This window comes from Coffea eugenioides, chromosome 3 (genome assembly GCF_003713205.1).
Source record: "Coffea eugenioides isolate CCC68of chromosome 3, Ceug_1.0, whole genome shotgun sequence".
Lineage (NCBI taxonomy): Eukaryota > Viridiplantae > Streptophyta > Magnoliopsida > Gentianales > Rubiaceae > Coffea > Coffea eugenioides.
The window spans coordinates 4,899,487-4,916,659 of NC_040037.1; the positions used below are offsets into that span (position 1 = coordinate 4,899,487).

General features: G+C 36.7%; 4 protein-coding genes and 1 pseudogene across 5 annotated transcripts; all 5 read left to right on the top strand.

Annotated features, from left to right (window-relative positions):
* The first annotated feature begins 185 nt into the window (after positions 1-185).
* Positions 186-2,248, top strand: LOC113767039 (1-aminocyclopropane-1-carboxylate oxidase homolog). The gene is made up of 3 exons (XM_027311210.1): positions 186-878; positions 1,259-1,580; positions 1,683-2,248. The coding sequence occupies exons 1-3, from the start codon at positions 340-342 to the stop codon at positions 1,935-1,937; spliced, it is 1,116 nt and encodes a 371-aa protein (XP_027167011.1). The 5' UTR covers positions 186-339; the 3' UTR covers positions 1,938-2,248.
* Positions 2,249-4,836: 2,588 nt separating this feature from the next.
* Positions 4,837-6,447, top strand: LOC113765400 (1-aminocyclopropane-1-carboxylate oxidase homolog 1-like). 2 transcript variants are annotated; one of them, XM_027309562.1, is made up of 4 exons: positions 4,837-4,926; positions 5,005-5,243; positions 5,474-5,795; positions 5,925-6,447. In XM_027309562.1, exons 2-4 carry the CDS (start codon positions 5,044-5,046, stop codon positions 6,174-6,176), a joined length of 774 nt encoding a protein of 257 aa, XP_027165363.1. In that variant the 5' UTR covers positions 4,837-4,926; positions 5,005-5,043; the 3' UTR covers positions 6,177-6,447. The 2 variants fall into 2 exon arrangements, with proteins under 2 accessions (XP_027165363.1, XP_027165362.1); XM_027309561.1 differs by having other exon boundaries at positions 4,887-5,243.
* A 1,650-nt stretch (positions 6,448-8,097) lies between these two features.
* On the top strand, positions 8,098-9,609 carry LOC113765204 (annotated as a pseudogene).
* Positions 9,610-10,762: 1,153 nt separating this feature from the next.
* LOC113765203 (1-aminocyclopropane-1-carboxylate oxidase homolog 1-like) lies at positions 10,763-12,837 on the top strand. Its single transcript, XM_027309296.1, has 3 exons — positions 10,763-11,337; positions 11,991-12,312; positions 12,442-12,837. The coding sequence occupies exons 1-3, from the start codon at positions 10,790-10,792 to the stop codon at positions 12,691-12,693; spliced, it is 1,122 nt and encodes a 373-aa protein (XP_027165097.1). The 5' UTR covers positions 10,763-10,789; the 3' UTR covers positions 12,694-12,837.
* Positions 12,838-14,968: 2,131 nt separating this feature from the next.
* Positions 14,969-16,893, top strand: LOC113765205 (1-aminocyclopropane-1-carboxylate oxidase homolog). Its single transcript, XM_027309297.1, is given in 4 exon segments — positions 14,969-15,565; positions 15,928-16,147; positions 16,149-16,250; positions 16,395-16,893. Coding segments are annotated over 4 exon segments (1,122 nt in total). The 5' UTR covers positions 14,969-15,017; the 3' UTR covers positions 16,647-16,893.
* Positions 16,894-17,173: the final 280 nt, after the last annotated feature.

Consider the following 17,173-nt stretch of genomic DNA (forward strand, 5'->3'; position numbering starts at 1 on the left):
CTCAAATTGTAGTCTGAACGGAAGACATTTTAGTCTCCTCTGAACTTGGTGTGAAACCTACTTTTTTTGTTTGAAAGTCAAACGTACTTTTGTGCGTGTGTGTGTGTGGCGGAGGTTGGGGGTTACATCCTTAAGACAGAGAAACTCTCCATTGACTGCATGGCATGCTCAGAATCACAAAATCCACCAAATCAAATCGACCGGTGCTTGATATATTATAAGTCTGGGTCAACTCCCAAGAGCAAGAAGCTTTATCTACATAGCTCCTTCATTGTTTGCCTGATTATTTACAAGATCCAATTCTAGTCCTCCAAGTTCTGAGTAACCTAGGGACGAACAATGGAGGATGGTCTAACTGAAATTAGGGATACAAACGAACCAACATATGATCGGCGGAGAGAGCTTGAAGCTTTTGATCGCACCAAGGCAGGTGTTAAAGGACTTGCTGATTCTGGGATCACCAAAGTTCCAAGAATTTTCCTTCATCCACCAGATGAAACTAGAAATATACCCAAATCTGTGAACCTCCAATCTGCTATTCCAGTGATAGACCTTGCTGGTGCGGGAAAAGCACCGATCTTGCATAAAGAGATAGTTGACAAGGTTCGAGAAGCATGCGAGAAATGGGGTTTCTTCCAAGTGGTTAACCATGGTATACCAATTAGTACTCTCGAGGAAATGAAAGCTGGAGTTCATAGGTTCTTTGATCAAGATTTTGAGATTAGAAGACAGTGGTATACTCGAGACGTCAAGCAAAGAGTGGTTTACAATTGCAATTTTGATTTGTTTAGTGCACCAACAGCTAATTGGAGGGACAGTATTTATTGTGTTATGGCTCCTAATCCTCCAGACCCACAAGAATTGCCTCTGGCCTGCAGGTACCTGACATTCCTTTCTCAATATTATTTGTTTAGTGGCTGTGGATGTTTATTAATGAGCCGTGCTTTTCTCTGATATTGCTTACTTTTGATAAGAGTGAAGAAGTCGTGGTCCATTTTTTGTCTTGACTGCTCAGTGCTCTATAAGTTATGTAGACAGCGTGAAACAGCCCGCGCATGTCTCTGAGCAAAAAATTTAAGGGTTAAAAAGAAATATCCTCATGACCTTCAATTAATTGTTATGCGTGTAATTTTAGAAGAACCTGATGTGTTAAAAAGAAGGGGGCCATCATCATGTCTTTGTATATTTGCTGTCATTTCCTTAGTTGAGAATGAAAGTTGTCATTTCCTCACCCTCAGATCCTCTCTTAAATTTGCAGAGATATTCTGATAGAGTTCTGTAAAGAAGTCATGAAATTGGGATCTACTTTGTTTGAAATATTATCCGAGTCCCTTGGACTTGATCCCAATCACCTGAACAGTATTGGATGTGGTGAAGGCCTTGCTTCCCTGTGCCATTATTATCCTGCATGCCCTCAACCAGAGCTAACTTTAGGTACCAGTACGCATGCTGATAGTGACTTCCTGACAGTGCTGCTACAAGATCATATCAGAGGCCTGCAAGTCCTGCATCAGAACCAATGGGTTGAAGTTCCTCCAATTCCTGGAGCTCTAGTAGTAAATGTCGGAGATCTTCTCCAGGCAAGTCTATAGGTTTCTATTAAACCATAGACATTATGATCCTTAATCTGCTTAATGATGGATAAATTGTTTTCTTTTTTGATGGGTTTGTCTTGATTTCAGCTCATATCAAATGACAAGTTTATCAGCGTAGAGCACAGAGTATTGGCAAATAACGTTGGGGCAAGAGTCTCAGTGGCATGCTTTTTCAGAAACTTTGATATGTCACCCTCTGCGAAGTTATATGCACCAATTGAGGAGCTACTAACAGAAGAGAATCCACCGAAGTATAGGGCAACTACTGTAAAAGAATATGTGAGCCACTTCAACAACAAAGGGCTTGATGGAACTTCTGCTTTGTTGCATTTCAAGCTCTAGACTTGCAAACAGAACAATAAGACTAGCGTGTGGATCTGTAAGAGAATATCAATTCATGAAGCCTTAAACTGGGAGTTTATTATGTCTGTTGAATGCATTGCATGCACCAGAAATTGGCAAAATAAATTCTGATTGATGTAATCAAAGCTGTTTAGTATCCGGAAGATGTTTTCAAGCTTATGCCATGAATTCACGGAGTTGAATTCCTCTGTATGATCTGTTTCCATTTCCCTCTTCAGACAATATGTAACGTGAATTTCAGATAAGAAAATCAGAAGCTTTTATTCTGATGAACAACTTATTAATCTTTACGAAGTTTCTAAGTATTGCATGGTGCTATAGTGTTATCTACTATAAATACCAAAAGCTAATCATGTGGAACAACTACTAGAATTGATTGCTTAACCACCAATGATTGCACATTTCAGGAACCTCTGCTCTACCAGATTTCGGAATTTGGAATCTCCAAAACTTTCTGCAAATAATTAGGAGATTTCTTATGCTTTACCTATTCCTACAGCTTTCATGATAGACGCACGCAAACATTCTCGAAAGCATTTTGTCTCATTCCTAAATTGGATTCCTCATATATGTCAGTTAAAAATCTTAAAATTCTTAGAGGGAACACAGACATACCAATATTGTGTGGCTAAAATCCTTCAAGATGCCAGTCACACATCACGTATTTTCTGCTCTAGTTCGACTCAACCTACAAATATAAAGAATATGACTTCTAAATTTACTTTCACATATGACTTCCTTCATCATTTTGTCTAAACTTGCATAATCTTCCTTTTGAATCATCCCCTTCTCTTAGCACAATGAAAAAAAAGTCCTGTTACTTTCTGCTTTGAGTACCTAAAAGTGGAGCCATTTTAAAATTTGACTACTAAAAAAATTCAGTATGTTGATATATCCTACTGTATGTGTATATGTAAAATGTATACTTTTCTTATGTCCCACACTCAATAATATCTCTTTTCGCTGAACTTGTGGGTTTTAGCTCAGCCATGTGTTTCTCATCATGGATACAATAAACAAGTCTGCCCCTTTATACAGTAGCACACCACTTGTCCTGTATTATGAGGTTGTGGGATATTGTTAAAGTTTGAAGAAATCCAGCTGCCTAAAACAGTGAGAATAGAGAAATGCTGGCTACCATCAAATGTGAAGTTGATCTGATTGCACAAATTGAACCAACATTGGAGATCTTTCGCAGGCAAGCCTTCGATTTATTGATTTCCTGTTTTGTACTGCTATTTTCTTGAAATAAGGTTGTAACTAACAAGTGCATGATGATGCGGCCTGTTATGACATCATTTCCATTGTTTCGGTTGGTAAATTTTAGTCTTTGGTTGTGAGTTTTCAGCTCATATCCAATGACAAGTTTTGAACATAGAGTTCTGGCTAGCAGAGTCAGTCCTAGAGTATCAGTAGCAAGCTTTTTTGCTACTGGTTCAAGGCCAATAACAAAGGTTTATGGACCTATCAAGGAGTTGTTATCAGAAGACAATCCACCAAAACAGGGAAGGAACATACAGATTACGTCCGTGCCAAAGGGCTTGATCTTCTGCTCTTTTGCATTTCAAGCTTTAAACTAAACGACAAAGATTAGCCTGTGAATTTCTAAAGAAAGAGATTATGTCTATAATAAAGATTGTCACTTTATAGAAACTGCCCACTTTGTGTGCTCTAGTAACTTTGAGTAAAATAAAAAAGTTTCTTGTTTCCAAGAAATTTTTTCGAGTTTATATCAAGTTCATAGTATTAAGTTTCTTTCTCTCAACCGTACTCGTCTGTTACCCCATCCAGACACCTTTTTTTTTTTTTTATAAATCTTTTACAGCAGGTTGGGATTTCAGAAGCGAGTAGAGGACAAGAGGATTTGAACCCAGGATTCTATTTTCTATTAAACCAAAGATATCGTGATCCTTAAATCTGCTTATCGCGGGGCTACGTTGCTTTTAGCCCATATCAATGACAGGTATTCAGTGTAGAGCACAGTGTAATGGCAAATAACATTGGCCAAAGAATATCAGCTGCATGCTTTTTCTTTAACATTGATATATCGCCTTCTGCAATGTTACAAGGACCGATTGAGGATCCACTAACAGGAGAATTCAAGAAAGTACAGGGCAACTAACAACGAAGGACTTGATGGAACTTCTGCTCTGTCACATTTGAGGCTTTAGGATAGAAAAAGGATTCAGTAATTAGTATATTATATGCACAGTTTATGTGCGCAAGATTGTTAAAACTCTTTATGCTTCTTATTCATCCTAAAATAGTAAATTTTGAATGGGTATGACCTTATCAAGTTCCTTTCACATATCACTTTCCCTCTCCTCTTCTGATTTTCTTGGTATGCAGACTTCCTTTGTCTTTATTTCACTTTGATGTATAATAAATTACTCTATTCTATCCAACTTGTAGCAGCTATGCAATCTCTTCACGGCAACAAAAATGAATCAATATTCACTATTATATTCTCTGTCTTGCTGCTTACGCAAGCTAAATCACAGAAATAGAATAAGAGATTGTGTTTGTTTATTTGTATTCTATCAATATGAGAGTGCATTTTTACCTGCTCCCATTATTAAAGTTCTAGCTGCTGCTACTTTATATGCATGATCTTTTCTCATGATCACGACAAAGGCCAATCTCTTCCATGACGTGGTAGCCCCACATTTGGCATAAATCTGAGCCTGAGAAACTGCAACCTTCTCAAAAGTTGAAGAAACTTCCCAAAGCAAAGAAAAATGGGGGGCAACCAGCAAAGATGAAGCTGAAGTTGAGGGTGCAGTGGAATCCCAATATGATCAAGAGAAGGAAATACGAGCATTTGATGAAACCAAGGCCGGGGTTAAAGGCCTTGTTGATGCCGGCATTAACAAGTTGCCTCGGATGTTCATTCATCCAGAAAGCAGCTTGGAGAAGAGTATCAATGCCAGGGAAGAAACTTTTAGCATTCCAGTGATTGATCTGGAAGGTATGGATAAAGATCCAGTAAGACGCAAAGAGATAGTTGACAAGGTAAGAGATGCATCTGAAAGGGGGTTTTTTCCAGGTGGTAAATCATGGAATTCAAGTCAGTGTCCTGGAGGAGATGATTCATGGTGCACGAAGATTTTTTGAGCAAGATACTAAGGTTAAGAAGAAGTGGTATACAAGGGATCGTACAAAAAGGGTGGTGTACAACTGCAACTTTGATCTGTATAGTCCAACAGCAGCTAACTGGAGGGATACAACTTATTCCGTCATGGCTCCTAATCCTCCAGCTCCAGAGGAATTGCCAGATGTTTGCAGGTATTTTTGTGGCTGAACTCTTTCTGCTTCAAATGCAGCTATTTTGTATAAATTATAAATTTTTTAGCTGTAGCAAGAAACTTAGTGAATGAAAAAAAAAAAAAAAACCCAGCCACCCATTTGGTGAGGGGGGTATCAGACTTATTAATGTTACCTATTCTTGATGTACCTAAGTTCTTTGTCCTGCAAAAATGTCAATCTTATTCGACATTTCATAAATTTTTCTGCAGCGAAATATTGACAGACTACTCGAAGCAAGTGATGAACTTGGGTTGCTTATTGCTTGAGTTACTGTCAGAGGGTCTTGGACTCGATCCAAGCTACCTCGAAGGCATTGATTGCGGAGAGGGGCTTAGTGTCCTATGCCATTACTATCCGGCATGCCCCCAACCAGAACTTACCTTTGGCAGCAGCCCGCATTCAGACAATGACTTCTTCACAATCCTTCTCCAAGACAATTTAGGTGGCCTCCAAGTACTTCATCAGAATCAGTGGGTTGATGTTCCTCCAACACCTGGAGCTTTAGTAACCAACATTGGAGATCTTCTACAGGCAAGCCTTTGATTTATTGATTTTCCAACACTTTTGGAATGCATAAACAATCTTTGTTATCTGGAGATTTTCTGGAGGTTGTTTTGAAGTATTTTTGGTTTTGATTTCATTTGGCTTATTAAATTTCAGATTATATCAAATGACAAATACAAAAGCAGTGAACATAGAGTTCTGGCAAAACGTGTTGGTCCTAGGGTGTCAATCGCGAGCTTCTTCACACCTGATGTAAGGGCAACTGGAAAGCTTTATGGACCTATCAAGGAGTTGTTATCAGAAGAAAATCCGCCAAAGTACCGCGAAACCACAGCAAAGGAATATACAGATTACTTCCGTGCCAAAGGGCTTGATGGAACTTCTGCTCTGTTGCATTTCAAGCTCTAAGCTTGCAAACAGAGTAGTAAAGACTAGCCTGTAAATCTGTAATAAAAACAACTATTCAGGAGGCCATAACTCATATTTGGAGTTTATATGCTCCTGTTGAATGTATTGCATGCTTTCCAAAATGTGAAGGATTCTGTCAAACTACATTTTGATTTGTGTAAACCGTGTGCATTAGTTTCCGGGAGATGTTTTTGAGCTAAAAAGTCACTGAGCTGAATTTGATATGGCCAGGCATTATGGTGTTTAATGATTGGCATATCATTTCTCGGAATTGTCCATGTCTCAACTGAAAAATTTTTCTTTCTCAAAGAAAAACACAGACATACCAATATTGTGTGGCTAAAATCCTTCAAGATGGCATTTACATTATGTATATGCTGCATTAGTTGGACAAATCCTAGAGACGGGATGATTGACTTTTCAAGTTACTTTCACATATTGCTTTCTTAATCATCCTGTCTAAACTTCTAACTTTTTTTAAATCAGATCCTTACTCTTACCACCAAAAAAAAAAAAAAAAATTAAAGTCTTGTTGCTTTCTGCTTTTAAGCACCTAAAAGTGGAGCTATTTCAAAATTTGACCACTTGAATAATTGAGTTTAGTTGATATATTTTACTGTATGTTTTTTTTTTCAACAAACGATATATTTTACTAAATGTGTGTATGTAAATGTGTACTTTTCTGATGTCTCACAGTCAATAATATCCATTTCGTAGAAGTAAAGGGGAAAGGAGGGAAAAAAAAGACAAAATTTGAAAAGTTTTTCTATTCAAAATCATAAAAATCATAGCAAAGATCATGCTAAAAAAGATTATTAGTCTGTTTTACTGAATCTTGTGATCATTAGTATAGTTTTGTTACTTTTCTATGTTATCTAATTTATTGAATGTGAACTTCTTGAGTGGCAAAATGTGTGTATTAATTATTTCTAACTTTTAATTATTTTTATTTTTTTACTAATATAACTTATATAAATGCATAAGGGGTGTTTATGAAATAAAAGTTTCATCTCTCTGTTTAAAATACTTTTTCTAATTAGACTAATTTTGTTATCAAAACATTAACTTTAGAGGAGGTTTGAGTAATTTTATAAACTTTAGGGGAGGTTTAAGTAATTTTACAGACTTTAGGGGAGAATAGTGAAATTGTTAGAAAACCTCAGAGGTGGTTTCTGAAATTATCCCTATCTATTTTGGTTGAACTAGTGGATGCTAGGTTAACCAATCATCAAGCTAATATAATAACAAGTCTCTCTCCTTATAGTCCTCCACTTGTCCTTTATGTTGGCAATTTTCAAACTTTGTATTTAGTGATTCTAGGATGTATATGCACGTATTATATTATGAATCAAACTATTTTAAGATGTACCTACGTTGTGATAAATGTATATTCATTCATGAATTTTAAAGTATCATGAATATATTTATGTATGTGGAGATCATTAAATGTAAGGATAGATTAATATGTTTTATTATAGAAACATGTGATGCATGAATTAAAGTACATGAATTTGTATACAATATCTTGAATCTATTCATACTAGTATTTATTAAATTTGTTTATTTCTTAAACAATCTCTTCTATATAAAGAAATCAAGTAGAGAGTGATTTGCTGCAAAAAATTATTTTCCTACCACTATGAATTCTCTGAAAAGCACTTCTTAGTTCAAGAAAGTTTGTCTTATTTTGTGCAAGAGTTTAAGACAAATAAAGTTCATCTTATCCTAAAAAATATTTATCCAAGGTTTATTACACGTTATACCGAACAAATAAAACTTAAAGAAAAGTGATATATAATCACGATTTGAAGCCAATTATTGTTACTATATTTACCAGTTCATTGTAATACTCCCAACACTTTATTACGAGCTTCTGAAAGTTTGAGATACTCCAGCTACCTAGAACAGTTAGAATAGAAATATGGTGGCTACCAGTAAAGGTGAAGTTGATCTGGTTGCAGAAGAACCACATTATGATCGACAGAGTGAACTACAAGCATTTGATGAAACCAAGGAGGTTGTTAAAGGGCTTGTTGATGCTGGCATTACCAAGGTGCCTCGGATATTCATCCAACCACAATGTAGCTTAGATGACGGTCTCAATGGCACCAAAGGAATCTTCAAATTTCCCGTCATCGATCTGGATGGTATTGATACAGATCCAGCCAGGCGCAAAGAGAGAGTTGGCGAGGTAAGAGATGCATCAGAAGTATGGGGTCTCTTTAACTTGGTAAATCATGGAATTCCTGTCAGTGTCCTGGAGGAGATGATTCAAGGTGCGCGTAGATTTTTCGAGCAAGATGCTGAGGTTAAGAAACAGTGGTATACAAGGGATTATACAAAAACAGTGGTGTACAACTGCAACTTTGATTTACACATTTCACCAGCAGCTAACTGGAGGGATACATGTTATTGCTACATGGCTCCTAATCCTCCAGCTCCAGAAGAATTGCCTGATGCTTGCAGGTAGATTTATCAGGGATCTTCTTTTCTTTGCCTTGTATGACAAATGTGGTCTGAAAATTACTAGAATAAGGGGCCAGTGGCTACTATTCTGGTGATTAGATGGTAGTAATTGACAATGAATCTTTAAGAGATATCTAATTTCTGGTTATGAAGTGGAAAAAGATTGAGCTGCTGGAAGTAACGATTAACTTAAATCAACTCTTGTTCCTGTTAAACTATATCTGATTACTCATTTGATGAATTCAGCTACAGTGAAATCGTGATAGAATACTCAAAGCTAGTGATGAAGTTAGGCTGCTTATTGCTCGAATTTCTGTCAGAGGGCCTTGGACTCAATCTAAGCTACCTCAAAGACATTGATTGTGCAGAGGGGCTTGCTGTACTATGCCATTACTATCCACCGTGTCCACAGCCAGAACTTACCTTAGGCACCAGCAAGCATTCTGACAACGGCTTCATCACAGTCCTCCTCCCAAGGCAATTTAGGTGGAGTTCAAGTACTTCATCAAAATCAGTGGATTGATGTTCCTTCTACACCTGGAGCTTTAGTGATCAACATCGGAGATCTTTTGCAGGCGAGCCTGTGATTTATTGATTTCCTGTTTTGTACTGCTATATTCTTGAAATAAGGTTGTAACAAACAAGTGCATTATGATGTGGCCAGTTATGACATCATTTCCATTGTTTCGGTTGGTAAATTTTTAGTCTTTGGTTGTGAATTATATACTCATATCTAATGACAAGTAAACCTAGAATTTTGGCTAACAGAGTCAGTCCTAGAGTATCAGTAGCAAGCTTTTTAGCTACCGGTCCAAGGCCAATAACAAAGGTTTATGGACCTATCAAGGAGTTGTTATCAGATGACAATCCACCTAAATATCGAGCAACAACAGTGAAGGAATATACAGATTACTTCCGTGCCAAAGGGCTTGATGGCACTAATGCCCTTCTGCATTTCAAGCTTTAAACATGTGAACAAAACAACAAAGATTAGCCCGTGAATTTCTAAAGAATGAGATTATGTCTATAATAAAGATTGTCACTTCACAGAAACTGCCCACTTTGTGTGCTCTAGTAACTGGCAAAATAAATTGCTGTTTGAGTCAAATAAAAAAGTTTCTAGTTTCCAAGAGATTTTTTTGGAGTTTATATCAAGTTCGTAGTATTGAGTTTCTTTCTCTCAACCGTACTTGTACTTGTCTGTTACCCTATCCAGACACATTTAAAAAAAAAAAAAAATTTACAGCAGGCTGGAATTTAAGAAGCGGGGAGAGGAGCAGAGGATTTGAACCCAGGATTCTTTTTTCTATTAAACCATAGACATCGTGATCCTTAAATCCGCATCTGCTTTTTGACAGATAAATTGCATTTTGTGTGCGCGGGGGGATGCATTGCTTTCAGGCCATATCAATGACGAGTTTTCACTGTAGAGCATAGTGTAATGGCAAATAACATTGGTCGAAGAATATCAGGGGCATGCTTTTTCTTTAACATTGATATATGGCCTTTTGCATTATTACATGGACCGATTGAGGACTTACTAACAGAAGAGAATCCAAGAAAGCGCAGGGCAACCACCATGAAAGATTATGTGATTTACTTCAACAACAAGAGACTTGATGGAACTTCTGCGCTGTCGCATTTCAGGCTTTAGACTAGAAAAAGGATTCAGTAATTAGTAAATTATATGCAGCGTTTATGTGCGCAAGATTGTTAAAACTCTTTATGCTTCTTTTTCATCCTGAAATAGTAAATTTTGAATGGGCATGAGCTTATCAAATTCATTTCACATATCACTTTCCCTCCTCTCTTCAGATTTTCTTGGTATGCAGACTTCCTTTGGCTTTATTTCACTTTGATGTATAATAAATTACTCTATTCTATCTAACTTGTAGCAGCTACACAATCTCTTCACGGCAACAAGCTAAATCTCGGAAACAGCATAAAAGATTGTTTACTTGTGCATTTTTACCTGCTCCCATTATTAAATTTTGTAGCTGCTGCTACTTTATGTGCATGATCTTTTCTCATGATCACGACAAAAGCCAATAACTTCAATGACGTGGTAGCCCCCATTAGGCACAAATATGAGCCTGAGAAACTGAAACCTTGTTAAAAGTTGAAGAAACTTCCCAAATCAAAGAAAAATGGGGGCAACCAGCAAAGATGAAGTTGAAGTTGAGGGTGCAGTGGAATCTCAATATGATCAAGAGAAGGAAATACGAGCATTTGATGAAACCAAGGCCGGGGTTAAAGGGCTTGTTGATGCCGGCATTAACAAGTTGCCTCGAATGTTCATTCATCCGGAAAGTGGCTTGGAGAAGAGTATCAGTGCCTGGAAAGGAACTTTTAGCATTTCAGTGATTGATCTGGAAGGTATGGATAAGGATCCAGTAAGGCGCAAAGAGATAGTTGACAAGGTTAGAGATGCATCTGAAAGAGGGGGTTTTTTCCAGGTGGTAAATCATGGAATTCAAGTCAGTGTTCTGGAGGAGATGATACAAGGTGCACGAAGATTTTTCGAGCAAGATACTGAGGTTAAGAAGAAGTGGTATACAAGGGATCGTACAAAAAGGGTGGTGTACAACTGCAACTTTGATCTGTATAGTCCAACAGCAGCTAACTGGAGGGATACAGCTTATTGCTTCACGGCTCCTAATCCACCAGCTCCAGAGGAATTGCCAGACGTTTGCAGGTATTTTTTTGGCTGAACTCTTTCTGCTTCAAATGCAGCTATTTTGTATAAATTATAAATTTTTTAGCTGTAACAAGAAACTTACCTATTCTTGATATTTGGAAGAGCTTTAGTGAAAATGAATCCTTTGGTTTGATTTACCAAATCCATGGGTTTAGTCATTGGCACAAAATTGAGCATCTTAACTTTTTTTTTTTAACACCACCATAATGATAAGTAGAAGGAAGAACAGTGGACTTTCTCTCGCAATTGCAGTGAATGCCATTCATATCCAAGATTTAGTCACATCAGCTCAGTCCGATTTGGGCTAATCATTTCATTTTTTTTTTGATTTAGAAATAAATGACGTAGATGGGACCGAGCTTATGTAGTGCGATTGCACCTGCAAAATTTGCCACCCCCTCCACCTAGGCTGCTGGTTTTAGTTGAAGGTGGGAGTCCAATAGTTGTAGCAGAGTATTAACCACTAGGCTATACTGCTTGTAGGTAATTGCTTGTATCCTAATCACCTAGTTGATAGCTGGTATTAAAAGATCTTTGATTCTTTCTATGGTTTTAAATTTTGTGATAATGTCAAAAACGAATTCTAAGGTAATAAATTCTAATGTACCTACTAGTAAATCTTATTCGACATTTCATAAATTTTTCTGCAGCAAAATATTGTTAGAGTACTCGAAGCAAGTGATGAATTTAGGTTGCTTATTGCTTGAATTGCTGTCAGAGGGTCTTGGACTCGATCCAAGCTACCTAGAAGGCATTGATTGTGGAAAGGGGCTTGCTGTCCTATGCCATTACTATCCGGCATGCCCCCAACCAGAACTTACCTTTGGCACCAGCCCGCATTCAGACAATGACTCCTTCACAATCCTTCTCCAAGACAATTTAGGTGGCCTCCAGGTACTTCATCAGAATCAGTGGGTTGATGTTCCTCCAACACCTGGAGCTTTAGTAATCAACATTGGAGATCTTCTACAGGCAAGCCTTTGATTTATTGATTTTCCAACACTTTTGGAATGCATAAACAATCTTTGTTATCTGGAGATTTTCTGGAGGTTGTTTTGAAGTATTTTTGGTTTTGATTTCATTTGGCTTATTAAATTTCAGATTATATCAAATGACAAATACAAAAGCAGTGAACATAGAGTTCTGGCAAAACGTGTTGGTCCTAGGGTGTCAATCGCGAGCTTCTTCACACCTGATGTAAGGGCAACTGGAAAGCTTTATGGACCTATCAAGGAGTTGTTATCAGAAGAAAATCCGCCAAAGTACCGCGAAACCACAGCAAAGGAATATACAGATTACTTCCGTGCCAAAGGGCTTGATGGAACTTCTGCTCTGTTGCATTTCAAGCTCTAAGCTTGCAAACAGAGTAGTAAAGACTAGCCTGTAAATCTGTAATAAAAACAACTATTCAGGAGGCCATAACTCATATTTGGAGTTTATATGCTCCTGTTGAATGTATTGCATGCTTTCCAAAATGTGAAGGATTCTGTCAAACTACATTTTGATTTGTGAAAACCGTGTGCATTATGATGTTTAATGATTGGCATATCATTTCTCGGAATTGTCCATGTCCATTTCCTTTTTCAGACAAAGTGTTATGTGAACTCTTTAAGGAAGTTTCAAAGTATAGCACGGTGCTGTAATATCCTCTAGAATCAATGCCAAAAGCCAATGATGTGGAGCAACTACTAGACTAAAATGCTCAACCACCAGTAATTTCACACTGCAGGAACTTCTGCTCTACAAGATTTCGGACTTTGGAAATTGGAACCTTAACAAATTTCTGCGAATAATTAGAAGATTATATATGCTTTAACTATTTCTAGGGCCTACAGGCTACCTGCAGCATGAAATTGTTTCCACAAACATTTACCTTTATTCCCAAATTGGATGCCTCGTATTAGTGATCTTTTCCACTGAAACTGTCTCAACTGAAAAATTTTTATTTCTCAAAGAAAAATACAGACATACCAATATTGTGTGGCTAAAATCCTTCAAGATGACAGTCACATTAGTTGGACAGTCACATTAGTTGGAATAATCCTAGAGACGGGATGATTATGACTTTTCAAGTTACATTCACACATATTTGCTTTCTTAATCAGTCTTTCTAAACTTCTAACTTGTTTTTAATCAGATCCTTTATCTTACCACAAAAAAAAAAATAAAAATGAAAGAATAAAAAAAATAAAAATTAAATGTCCTGTTGCTTTCTGCTTTTAAGCACCTAAAAGTGGAGCTATTTCAAAATTTGACATCTTCTATTGTAAGTGTGTATGTAAAATGTGTACTTTTTTTTATGTTCTACAAACAATAATATCTATTTGGGATAATTTTAAAAACCTCCCCTGAGATTTCTAATAATTTTACTAGCCTCCCTTAAAGTTTACAAAATTACACAAACCTCCCCTGAAATTAAGGTTTTGATAACAAAATTAGTCCAATTAGAAAAAGCAACATTAAAAAGGTACTTTAAGAAGAGAGATGAACTTTTTATTTCATAAGCACCCCTTTTACATGTATATAAGTTGTATTATTAAAAGAATAAAATTAGTTAAAAGTTAGAAACAATTAATATACACATTTCATCACTCAAAAAGTTCACATTTAATAAATTAGGCAACACAAATAAGCAACAAAACTATACAATGATCATAAGATTTAGCAAAATAGATTAGTCATCTCTTTTAGCATGATTTTTGTTATGATTCTTGTGATTTTGAACAAAAAAATTTTCAAATTTTGTCTTCTTTTCCCTCCTTTCTTATTTACTTCCACGAAATTATTTTACAACTATCATAGTTTCAAGAGTTTCAAAGAAAATATCCTTACGAACAACATTCTTTTGCCCTATATTTTTTTCTTCTACCAAAAGCCTTCTTCTCACATTGCGTACAACTAAGTTTTGGTTATTGTTAAATTCTATCAATCACAAAATAGCACCATTAGTTATATCAATTGGTGTTATTTTATAATTGCAAGTCATCTTCATCATTACAGAAATTTTCAACAATTTTTTTCATTAATTAGTTATTAATAGTTAATTAATATTCTAATTACTTAATCATCAGATATTATTAAAGAAGAAAGGAGGGAAAACAAAAGCAAAAATTTGAAAAATTTTTCTATTCAAAATCATAAGAATTATAGCGAACATCATGTCAAAAAAGATGACTAATTTGTATTGTTGAATCTTGTGATAATTCGTGTAGTTTTGTTGCTTCTTTATGTTGTCTAATTTATTGAATGTGAATTTTTTAAGTGGTAAAACGTGTGTATTAATTGTTTCTAACCTTTAATTAGTTTCAATTTTTTACTAATACAACTTATATACATGCATACAGGATATTTATGGAATAAAAGTTTCATCTCCTTGTTTAAAGTACATTTTTAATGTTGTTTTTTCTAATTAGACTAATTTTGTTATCAAAACATTAACCTTAGGGGAGGTTTGAGCAATTTTGTAAACTTTAGGGGAGAATAGTGAAATTGTTAGAAACCTTAGGGGAGGCTTCTGAAATTATCCCTATCTATTTTGGTTGAACTTGTGGATGCTAGGTTAACCAATCATCAAGATAATAACAAGTCTCTCTCCTTATAGTCTTCCACTTGTCCTTTATTACGAGCTTCTGAAAGTTTGAGATACTCCAGCTACCTAGAACAGTTAGAATAGAAATATGGTGGCTACCAGTAAAGGTGAAGTTGATCAGGTTGCAGAAGTAGAACCACATTATGATCGACAGAGTGAACTACAAGCATTTGATGAAACCAAGGCTGGTGTTAAAGGGCTTGTTGATGCTGGCATTACCAAGGTGCCTCGGATATTCATTCAACCGCAATGTAGCTTAGATGACGGTCTCAATGGCACCAAAGGAATCTTCAAATTTCCTGTCATCGATCTGGATGGTATTGATACAGATCCAGCCAGGCGCAAAGAGATAGTTGACAAGGTAAGAGATGCATCAGAAACATGGGGTTTCTTTAACGTGGTAAATCATGGAATTCCTTTCAGTGTCCTGGAGGAGATGATTCAAGGCGCGCGTAGATTTTTCGAGCAAGATACTGAGGTTAAGAAACAGTGGTATACAAGGGATTATACAAAAACAGTGGTGTACAACTGCAACTTTGATTTACACATTTCACCAGCAGCCAACTGGAGGGATACATGTTATTGCTACATGGCTCCTAATCCGCCAGCTCCAGAAGAATTGCCTGATGCTTGCAGGTAGATTTCTCAGGGATCTTCTTTTCTTTGCCTTGTATGACAAGTGTGGTCTGAAAATTACTACAATAAGGGGCCAGTGGCCACTATTCTGGTGATTAGATGGTAGTATTAATTGACAAGGGATCTTCTTTTCTTTGCCTTGTATGACAAGTGTGGTCTGAAAATTACTAGAATAAGGGGCCAGTGGCCACTATTCTGGTGATTAGATGGTAGTATTAATTGACAATGAATCTTTAAGACATATCTAATTTCTAGTTATGAAGTGGAAAAAGATTGAGCTGCTGGAAGTTATAGTTAACTTAAATCAACTCTTGTTCCTGTTAAACTATATCTGATTACTCATTTGATGAATTCGACTACAGTGAAATCGTGATAGAATACTCAAAGCTAGTGATGAAGTTAGGCTGCTTATTGCTCGAATTTCTGTCAGAGGGCCTTGGACTCAATCTAAGCTACCTCAAAGACATTGATTGTGCAGAGGGGCTTGCTGTACTATGCCATTACTATCCACCGTGTCCACAGCCAGAACTTACCTTAGGCACCAGCAAGCATTCTGACAACGGCTTCATCACAGTCCTCCTCCCAAGGCAATTTAGGTGGAGTTCAAGTACTTCATCAAAATCAGTGGATTGATGTTCCTTCTACACCTGGAGCTTTAGTGATCAACATCGGAGATCTTTTGCAGGCAAGCCTGTGATTTATTGGTTCTCTTATCTTGTACTGCAAAATTCTTGAAACAAACGTAGTTGCACCGTGTTGGGGCCTTGTTTCAACATCATTTCCATCGTTTCTGTTGGTGATTTTTTAGCTTTTGGTTGTGAATTTTCAGCTCATATCCAATGACAAGTACAAAAGTGTTGAGCATAGAGTGACGGCAAACAAAGTCGGTCCCAGAGTATCAGTACCAAGCCTTTTCAGTACAGGTCCAAGACCAACAGCAAAGGTTTATGGACCTATCAAGGAGTTGCTATCAGCAGAAAATCCACCCAAATATCGAGCAACAACAGTGAATGAATATACACAATACTTCCGGGCCAAAGGGCTTGATGGTACTTCTGCTCTATTGCATTTCAAGCTCTAAACTTCTGAACAGAAACAATAAAGGTAGCCTCCGAATTTCTAGAGCAAGAAATGAGTACGTCTATAATAAATATGTCTCTTCTCAGACGATGCCCATATTTCGTGCTCTAGTAAGTAGTATCTAGTGAATAAGTTGCTGTTTGAGTGCAAAAATAGTTCAGTGTCCAGTAGATGTTTCGAAGTGCATGTCAAAATCACGGGGTTCAATTTCTCTCTCAATGGTACACGTCTATTACCCTATCCTGATATATTTCAGCATGAATCTAATATAAGAAAAACAGAACATTTCATTTTCCATGAAAGAAATAGTACCAACTCCAAAACTTGAACCTGTGGAACAGCTATAGGACTTGATTTACACCAAAAAGTAAGCAACTGGGCATCAGTTCTTTGGCTAGTTCACTTTCTTGAACCACTACAATCTCTTGCTGCCTTTTTCTTTGTACATTTTCCCATCATTTTTACTTCTTCTCGTTTTCTTCATCTCCACTCAATGTTACAACTTTTAGTCTAATTTTCGAAAGCTTT